Source organism: Cajanus cajan, chromosome 9 (assembly GCF_000230855.2).
Source record: "Cajanus cajan strain Asha chromosome 9, NIPB_CcT2T_4, whole genome shotgun sequence".
Lineage (NCBI taxonomy): Eukaryota > Viridiplantae > Streptophyta > Magnoliopsida > Fabales > Fabaceae > Cajanus > Cajanus cajan.
The window spans coordinates 17,264,937-17,275,011 of NC_138525.1; the positions used below are offsets into that span (position 1 = coordinate 17,264,937).

At 37.4% G+C, this 10,075-nt stretch overlaps 1 protein-coding gene across 2 annotated transcripts; it reads left to right on the forward strand.

Annotated features, from left to right (window-relative positions):
* Positions 1-687: 687 nt before the first annotated feature.
* AUL1 (auxin-like 1 protein) lies at positions 688-8,660 on the forward strand. Of its 2 annotated transcripts, XM_020375825.3 has the most exons (8): positions 688-1,216; positions 3,417-5,716; positions 5,795-6,646; positions 6,776-6,873; positions 6,961-7,026; positions 7,118-7,207; positions 7,527-7,703; positions 8,236-8,660. In XM_020375825.3, the coding sequence occupies exons 1-8, from the start codon at positions 858-860 to the stop codon at positions 8,269-8,271; spliced, it is 3,978 nt and encodes a 1,325-aa protein (XP_020231414.1). In that variant the 5' UTR covers positions 688-857; the 3' UTR covers positions 8,272-8,660. The 2 variants fall into 2 exon arrangements, with proteins under 2 accessions (XP_020231414.1, XP_020231413.1); XM_020375824.3 differs by having other exon boundaries at positions 689-1,216; positions 3,417-6,646.
* The last annotated feature ends 1,415 nt before the right edge of the window (positions 8,661-10,075 follow it).

Below are 10,075 nucleotides of genomic sequence, written 5' to 3' on the forward strand. Positions count from 1 at the left end.
TGCCATGCATAATCGATTATGCTTCATTCCTACCTTCCCTCATGCATAAAAATGGCACAGTCTCTGCATGCACATGACAGAGGTATTATCAGATTTTCTCAAATCTTATGTGACTTTTATCTCTTTTCTTCGCAAAAACGCGAGGACAGAAGCAAACACTACCTAAGTAAAAAATTAAAATTGGATTACTTAAAAAATTGTAGAAAAAAAAGAAAGAAGTAAAAGCAGCAACATATATTGTCCGTGTTAGTAATCTAGTATACATTGGCAACAACTAATGACTAAGGAGCGACAGCTGTAAGCAGCAAACAGCGCAAGAAACCAAGGTATAAAATATCACTAAAAAAAGAAGTATAAAATCCCTCTTCAATTTGATATACCCAAACTACCCCTTAATGACGTTACATTGCTACTGCTCAAGCTCAAGCGCTGATTGGTCTCAAAACTATTTCTAAGCAAAACGACAACATAGTAGACATTAGACGAGCCTGGTTATTTTTTTCAACATTTACGGGCTCTTCCGGTTACCGTGATCACACCACAGTTAGCAGCTGGTGCTAGAGACCGAAACCGCCGGTTGCAGGTGCATGCACACACTCTGATTTTGTTTATAGACAGTTAGACTTAGACCACAGTTTTCTTTATTTTTTTCCCTCTCATTCATTCCGCTGGAAAAGACCCTTTCACCCTTTATTTCACACCTTTTCTGTCTCACTGTCTCACATTTTCATTTTGCTCCTTCTCCGCGTCTCTGACTCTCGCTGAACAAGTTTTGCAGAGTCAGAGAGAAACAAACGCAAGCAAGGAGGAGGGGAAGGAACTTCGCCGTCGCTGTCGTTGTCGTCATCGTCGCCGCCATGGAGTTCGGAGCCGCCACCGCTGCCGCCGCGACTCTTACGAAGAAGCTCTCCAACGGCTACGGCGTCTCCGGAAGATCCGCGTACGACGGCGTTTTCGCCGCTCCGATCAAGCTCCGCGCTCCGGGCCTCTCCTCTCATTTCGACGACTACCGCGAGATTTTCGGCGCCGCCGGAGCTTCGCTCGGCTCCTCGATTCCGATTCTCGAAATTCCGGACGAGAGGAGAAGGAACGACGAGGTTCGCCGCTCGAAGCTCGATTACGCCAAAGTCTTCGGCGGGTTCGGAAATCTCGACGCTGCAGTGCCTTTTGAGGAGCTAATCGCTGAGCCTAAAGAGAAAGATAGCTTCACAGCACGGTGAGTTTTCTTGCAAATTATTTATTTGTCTTAGGGTTTTAACTGAACGTGACTTGGAATAATGAATGTGCGTGCGTGTTGGTGTTTGGGTTGAAAACTTGAAATCCAGATTCGATTCGAGAATGTTTGTTTTTTCTCTGAACTTGTCTTTGGTTTCTGTGACCTTTCTCTTTTGACTACTTTGTCGGTCATGTGAGTTCCTTCTGTGTGAGAAGAGAGACTGCGTTTTCTTTTCTATTTTTATTTGTGCTGTGTTCTTGAGCGAGTAAATGGACAGCGATGTTCACGCCTTACCTTTTTTGCCACTTTAAAAAAGATAAAACGAATCAATAAGAATCTACTGTTTCGCCGCGGAACTTCTTGATCCCTTCGACGTGCCTTTCGTTCTACTTCACCAGTTGAGGAGAGCTTGTAGGTTAAGGTTTCAAATACAATAACGTTTTATTATAATTTTAAAGTTTGAGTTGGACCCGGGATCTGCATAGCTGCTGAAATACAATTACTTGAAATGTGAATGTCAATGTCTTCTTCATGGAAACAACTTCGGTTGTACTGTATGTATTTCTTTGTTTCAAATGTTCCTTTTTTTTTTAAGTTGTTGGAGCTCATGCCTTAAATCTTAAGTAACCTTAACATACACTAATTCCATGCGCAAAGTTGGCTGTAAGAATTTCAGTCAATCAGCCAAAGATACGAATGAGTTTTTGGTTGCGAACGAGACCTACTTTATGACAATTCTTGTCCTACCAATAAGGTTTTATTCACGTTATACTTGAAACCGCGAAATTTATGCTCTACTTCATGAAAATTCTTGTCCTACCAATAGGGTTTTACGTGAAACCGCAAAATTTATGATCTATTTTATGGCAATTCTTGTCCTACCAATAGGGTTTTGTTTACGTTATACGTGAAACTGCGAAATTTATGCCGGTATTGTGGGAAAATGCTATGCATTTATGCAGCATTAAGCAAAAACTCCCAAGAAGGGGCCTTTTGCAACTATATAGGGGAAAAGGAAAGGAAAATATTGAAGGGAGAGTGGTAGAGGAAGATTGGCGCAAAAGGAATGTGGGCTTGACTATGGCAGCTTAGGTGGAATTTGGAAAAGGGAAAGACAAAATTGTAAGTTGTGACTGAATGTACAGATGGCAAGTAAGTAGAGAGGGAAGAAGCTGCGGAAATCATGGAAAGGGGAGGGGAGTGTGAGAAGGGAGGAATATAAGGGGTGAGGGAGAAATAACAGAATGAAGGGAGGCAAGAATTCACCAGAGTGGTGGGTGCTAGGGTGAGCTGAGGGGTATCTCTCTCACTCTCAAGGTTATTTTAGGCTTTTCCTATTTTCTGTCTATAGGAATTGCAGGAATTTGTGTCCCACACCGTTTTTGTGCAGGTGCGTGAGATTGACGTGCCGGAAAAAGAATCAGGGGAGGCAAGAGTTCACTGGTGGGTGTTAGGGGGAGCTGAGGGCTGTCTCTCTTAATCTCAAGGTTATTTTTGGGGTTTTCCTATTTTCTGTCTATAGGAATTGCAGGAATAGTGTCTCACACGCAGGAGAAAGGTAGCGCATGGCAGCACGTGTGGTGTCAGCAGGCGACGGGTCAGGCGGCATGGTGGTTGTCGGTGGGAGGTGCTTCTGACTGTGTGGTCATGTCGGAGAAACAGAGACTCAATGGTAGCCAGAGGAGGTCTGCAGTGTGATGGGTACTGTTTACCTGTGAGAAGACGCGGGCACAGACGCGAAAAAAAGGGAAAGACCTTAAAACATTGATACCATATAGGAATTGCAGGAATTGTGTGAAATGATCCACGCAAATTCAACTTCATTTATAATCAAGTATTGAGTTACAGTTAAGGAAATAAGGAAGGACAATAAAACAAAAGAATCCCTAGTCGTTAATTTTTAGCTTTACGAATTTTCATATCTTTAACACTCATTTCGTTTTTCATCATTTTAAGGAGCTTAGCTCCATTCCATCATTGTTTTTCAGATTTCACTCTTGTATCTATACTCCATTTTGAAAGAATATATCAATACACTAATCAATTTCCTATTTTATTGTTCAATCTTAACAAATGACAAAGATCTTTGGAGAAATTGCTATATTGTGCAAATCTTTGTAGCATCGATATCTAACCAAGTTCTCATAAGCTTCTGATGTTAACATAAATGGTTTTCCTGACCTTTATTATTATTCTGTAGGAGCAAGGTCAAAGGAGAGAATCAATCTTGCCGACAAGATCATACTAATTGTTCAAAGGAAGTTCCGGTGGCATCATGGTCATCCAACCATGCCAAAAGGATCAATATGTCATACCATAAAGTTAACCAAGGAAATGAAGATGGAACAAATGGGACGACACATATTGCTCAACTCCGTGCTATCCCTGCTTACACTCAATTAATTGAAGAAGTCAATCCAGTGAAGATGAACAGAAAAAATAAGTCTATACCAGAGGCACAAGATACTTATTCTGGTAGTCATGGCAACGAGGGGATAGAAGAAAGTGTAAATTCTTCTAAATCATTCGCTGGTGCTTCACCTGATAATTCTAAGGACCAGTCTTCCAACAACAGAGAGAAAGTTAAACGTAGATCTGATTCTATTGACCTGTTTTTTGATGAATGTGAGATTAGCAATGGAAGTGATGGAGCATGTCACGTCAAAGTTCCTCTATCAGAGACTACAACAGGTAACTTAAATAATCATCATGATGCTATGAAACCAATGCCTACCAAATGCCAGGCATCTAAAGGTGTTTCTGGTGCTGATTCGCCATCATACTCTGATGACATGGTAGACTCAAATTCAGAGGTAGCTGCTTCTGTAGCTGCTTTAAGAAAGGCAATAGAAGAGGCTCAAGTAAGAATGAAGGTTGCAGAAGAATTGATGAGAAGAAAGAAAGAAGGTTTTCCAGATCGTGTCAAACGTAAGTCTAATATTGAATTGAAAGCTGAAGGGAAAAAAGAGACTAAAGTCACATATAAAACAATGAAAATTGAAGAGATTAATGCAAAGCAAACATTTGGAGAGATGGATGGTTTGCCAAATGCTTCTTATGAGGAAGTGAAGTCGGTGATGAGAACAGAGCAAGTGAGGTCAGATTTGGGGGCAAGTGAAACATCTGTTGCTAAAGAAGCTGTACGAGAAGCACAGAAGAAATTGAAATCAACTCAAGCGAAACATAAGAAAGAGTTTGAACAGAAAGAAGCATATCATAAAGGAAAAATTCTTGAGCTTAGAGAGGCAGAAAATAATAAGAAACAGCTGTACATTAAAAACACAGATATGAATGCCTCTGATAAACCAGAAGAATCCGATCATACAATTGAAATGGTTAAGGAATATTGGAGGCCGGAGAATAATGAAGACAAAGTCCGCATGGATATTGAATCAAGTGCATGTGAAGAACCTATCGAGGAAACTACACATAGGTGTCAAGAAGTAGTAGATGAAACAAAATTGATTCAGGAGTCACTTGAAAATGGAACATTGGACAAGAGTTTGAAGTTTAATGAAAATGGGGAAGTTGAGAATAAGGTTACACCTTTTCATGAACCAGAAGACTATGAAAGAAACCTTGGTGGGCAAGGGTCAACAACAGTAAATGGGGAAAAAGTGGCCTGTAAGCCAGAAGAAGACAGTAACAAATTTGAAGGGTCATTTGAGCTGGAAGAATGCAAAACAAATTTGAGAGCTGTTCAGGAACTGGGAGAGGTTGAGAAGAACATTACTCAAGAGCAAAAAGGAAGTGTTGATATAGTTGCAGCATCCAGTGAGCTGGAAGAATGTGAATTGGCAGAGATTCTGGAGCGCATTAACAATGATAATATGAGCAGTCAACATGGCCCAGATTTGTTAAGTAAGGATAAAGACACAGAGAACCTGGGGTGCATAGATGATAGAAAGAAAAAGAATGAATCTGGTTTTCAGGATATCAATCAAGAGACTGAACATTCCTGTCAAAGAGAAGCCACTGATAATACTTTTAGCAATATCAATGTTCAGGAAATGCTGGCGGATGTTGCGGACCGTATTCATAATGAGGAAGAAATTTATGAAAGAAATACTGAGGAAAGTAAATTGGATGGAATTGGTATGGTTCTAGATGCCCAAGAAAGTGAGAATGAATTCGAAGGAGCCACTCAACTGATGGACGAAAATGTGAGGGAAAGGATAGGTAACAAGGAGCCAGTAGAAGCAATTAGAGTGACTCAATCTTCTGCTAGTAGTGAGGAGGTAAAAGCAGAGGAAACTGGCAAGACCACAGAAACCAGTTCAGGCTATGAGTCAGATGAAACTGAGAAGTTGAACATAACTCAGGTAGCTGATACAATTATTGAAAATGAGGTAACTCTGGAAGTGAATCCAGAGGTTCATTCATGTTATGTGCTGGATGATGTAATGGTAGGAAGTAGTGCTTCATTTCAACATCAAGAGAGATATGAAGAAACAGACCCCGTTCTTCAGGAGACAAATGATTTCCATGATAAACATGCAGGTGAGACTTCTTCCTTCATTCAAATTGCCCTTGAACTCAATGAAGCAGTCAATCAAATGCAAAGTAATTTTGAAACAGAGACCTCTGAAGGTGCTGCCACAAATATTGGTGATACTGACATCAAGGATAGTCAAAATGAAGATCAGTGCCGGGAAAAGGCAGAAAATGACTGCAATCTGGAAATGCTCGTTGAAGACACAACTCCTGAGTCTGTAGAAATCTGCAAGGATGCAAAAGAGACTGGGGTTGCATCAAATGAAGCAGTAGGTGAGAATCGATCTAACTCGTCTAACGAGGAAAAACTGTTTGACAATGAACACAATATAGATGAATCTCAGATTCCTAGTACATCTGATTGGAAATCAAGTCATTTCAAAGAAGAGGAGGTTGAATCAAGTCACAGCAATCTAAGGGAAAGTAATCAAGCATCTGTAACAATGGAAGAGAAGGAAGCAAATGATAACTTGCATAAGGAAGAGCTGGAAAAGGAACACCTCAAAAAACTTGATGAAGCAAAAGCGAGGCAAAGAGAAAGAGAAAAGGAGAAGTTAGCTGTAGAAAGAGCAATTCGTGAAGCACGTGAAAGGGCATTTGCTGGTGCCAGAGAAAGGGCAGCTCTAGAGAGAGCTGCAGCAGAAGCACGTCAGAAAAACATTTCTGATGGACGGGAAAGGCTAGGTAAAACCACTAGTCAGGCAAATGAGAAGACACCGGCAGAGAAGGCTGCTATGGAAGCAAAACTTAAAGCTGAACGTGCTGCTGTGGAGAGAGCAACTGCAGAGGCACGGGCACGGGCACTAGAAAGGGCACTCTCTGAGAAAGCTGCCTCCGATGCAAGAAATAAATCTGACAAATCTGTTGCAGGCTTTGGGGTTTCCCGTGATAATGTAACAAAGCAAAATTTCCATTCAAAATCTTTCAGCTATGGTGGTATGTGATGTTAATATTTTCTGTTATAGCTGATGGCTTATGCTATCTTTTCTTGTTTCATAGATTCTCTATTACAGTATTTTTTCTGTTTAAATTTATTGATTTTGTACAAATTGCGTTTTCCTGAAGTTCGTGACTCTAGTGATGTATTTGATGGAGCTGATGGCGATTCTGCTCAGAGATGTAAGGCTAGGTTTGAGAGACATCAGAGAATAGGGGAACGTGTGGTATGGTCCCTGGTTTTGCCAATATTTTTTGTACAGAATTTTTAATATGACAAATGGTTAGTTCATTCTCTGTTTTGGTCCTTGCAGGCAAAGGCTCTTGCAGAAAAGAATATGCGTGACCGGCTTGTGCTGAAGGAGCAAGAGGAGAGAAATGTAATTTTCTATCAAATTTTGCAATTCATATGTTTCACATTTTGCAATTCACATGTTTCACATTTTGTCTGACAAATCTAATTTTCTGCAGAGGGTAGCAGAAGCACTCGATGCTGATGTTAAAAGGTGGTCAAGTGGGAAGACAGGAAACTTGAGGGCATTGCTTTCAACATTACAATATGTATGTGTAAACATCCTAAATATGTTTAAGCTCAGTGCATATGTTGAGATTGTTACGCCTTTACAGATAGATATGAACTTGTAATGGGTCTTTTTTTTTTTTTTCTCCTTACTCTATTGAACCTAATCACTGAGCTAGGGAAAATCAAGACATGCAAATATATCATTTTCAAAAGCTCCGTTATTTTAAGACTCAAATGAACAAATGTGGGGGCAAAAAGCTCTCTTTTAGTACCATGCCTTCTAGTTTATCATTGGCTTGGCTTTGCTCGATAGAGCCATTCTTAGGAATTTTTTGGTTTCAAATCTGTGTTCTGCAGATCCTTGGCCCCGATAGTGGTTGGCAACCGATTCCTTTGACAGATACCGTAACCTCTACTGCTGTAAAGAAAGCTTATCGTAAAGCTACTCTTTTTGTGCATCCTGACAAGCTGCAGCAGCGGGGGGCAAGCATTCAACAAAAGTACATTTGCGAGAAGGTTTTTGATCTTCTAAAGGTTTGTTCTTCATTTGTTCTTTTTTCTTAACAATTTATTCTACTGATTTATAATTTCAACCTATTATCACTATATACACCCTTCTAAATCGGCTCCTTTGCAACTTTTTGATAAAACTTTATATATGTAGCTGTGAAGCTTATAATTGGGATTTGGATCTTTCCATGGTACTTGCTACCATGAGATCCTTGTGTTTGGAAATAACATTTTTGAAAAAATAAAAAGAAATTCCATCCGGATCTATTTAGTATATAAACTTGTTAGTATTCATATTATTTTCATTTATGTTTTACCAAAAATATAAAATCACATCCATGTGCAAAATGTTTTGTATTGTAACTAACACCTTGGCTGGCAGAGTTGGTCCTACAGCATTAAAACCATGTAAATATTAATTATATCCAATTATAATTACGGCCGGGTTTTGAAATGTTATCTTTCATACTGTACCGTGATTCAACTATATGAAACATGCCTCTGATTACTGAAGAAATTAAATTTTAAATATCCTTTTTTGTTTAATTGTCTCCAGGAAGCTTGGAACAGATTTAACATGGAAGAACGGTGAAACAGTAGTCACTGTTGCGCTGTCTGATGGCAATGCGCGGGGTGGCAACGATTCAAGTGTATTATTATAATTATTATTATATTGTATGAAAAGTAAGGTCAAAGGAATCAGCAAATATGGATGGGCTGCAAGTGGAACTTTCAATGTATAGCTCAACATGTATTGTTCTACATTTTCATTAATTCGTTCCACCTAAAACAGGCCTTTAATTATTTACAGAATAATTTACTCAGAAGATAGCTGTCTAACTAGCAAACTAAGTAACCAAGTCTTGTTGGCTGAAGATTTAATTGGTTATTGACTTATATTACCTTTGAAAATGTTTTAACAGTATAAACCCTGTATATAAACTATTTTGAATTTTATTAGAATTTAATTCATGTCATAAACTCGTGAATTGTCTATACCTAGTATTTTCATTTTCTAAGTCACAAACTATATCTGCCCAAACTAATCCATCAATTTCATCTTACAGTAACAAATTTGTTCGAACGGGGTTGGGATCACGCCAAGTAGTTAAGTCACATTTTATCACTCGATCGGGATGTTTTAAATGAGATTTTGCATCGACTAGTTTAACTGATTTTAAATTTGTTTGCTTTATTTACAAAAAAAGAATATCACTGCATTTGTGTTTAAATGGTTATTTGTGAACTGATCTAAAAACATAACATAAATGTACACTTTGGCATTAGTGTCAATTTTAATCCATGATTTGGTCAATTTAATTTATTTATAGAACAATAAGTATGTAAGTAAGAAAGAAGTTTTATTTTATTAAAACTAAAATTAATCACATAATTGACATCTTTTATAGTCATTTAATTTTCTCAAATTTGTCAGATTATTTTTTTTCATCATGTTTACCATGAAAGGAATAAAATAACAAACTATTTTGCTAAGATCGGAAATACCTTATTAAATACTTTTGTCATGTGTCATTCTTGTTTTACTCATGTTTTTTCGATTAGAAAATATGATGAGAACCTTATATATATATATATATATATATATGATGAGGGATTCTTTTACTCCAAGAGTAAGTTTACCTAAACTTACTCTGTTTAATAACTCATGTTTTACATCAAATTTTAACGATCCAACCGTTCAATTTAAAGTTCTTAATGCATAGATCAAATCTCAAAATTTTTTTAAAGATTTAAAAATTATTTGATACTTCGTTTCATTAATTCAAATCAATGTATAAAATGATTTTATGATTATCTGTCAATTTAAACTAATGAAATGAAGTATTAAATAATTTTCAAATTTTTTAAAAATTTGCAAATTTGATCTAAGCATTAAGAATGTTAAATTTAACAGTTGAATCATTAAAATTTGATATAAAACATGAATTATTAAAGTAAATAAATCCCTTCTTAAAATAGAATGGATCTTACACATATTTATATCCAATAACACAAATGTAAAAGCACATGCATTTTTGTTTGTAGGCATGAACGGGAATTTTTGCATGTTTAGTAAGAAACTCTTTTCTTGTGCAGGTTTCAACGACTCCTCTAACATGTTTTTGTGATTTTTTTTTTTTGATAAAGCTGCTGAGTATCATGCTTTCTATAACATGTGTTGATTGTGTGTTTCTAAAAAAAACTTCATACTTCTCTCTTCTTCTTGGAGTTTGCCCTTTTTTAAAAAGTTTTCTCCCAACAACAATATTAACCAATACTTAACTGTCATATTCCATATCTAATTGCAATTCCATAAAAAAGTAGGAGTACTATGGATTGAATTTTTGAAAAATTCAAACTGAATGAAATAGAATTGATTTGATCCATTTTTTTTA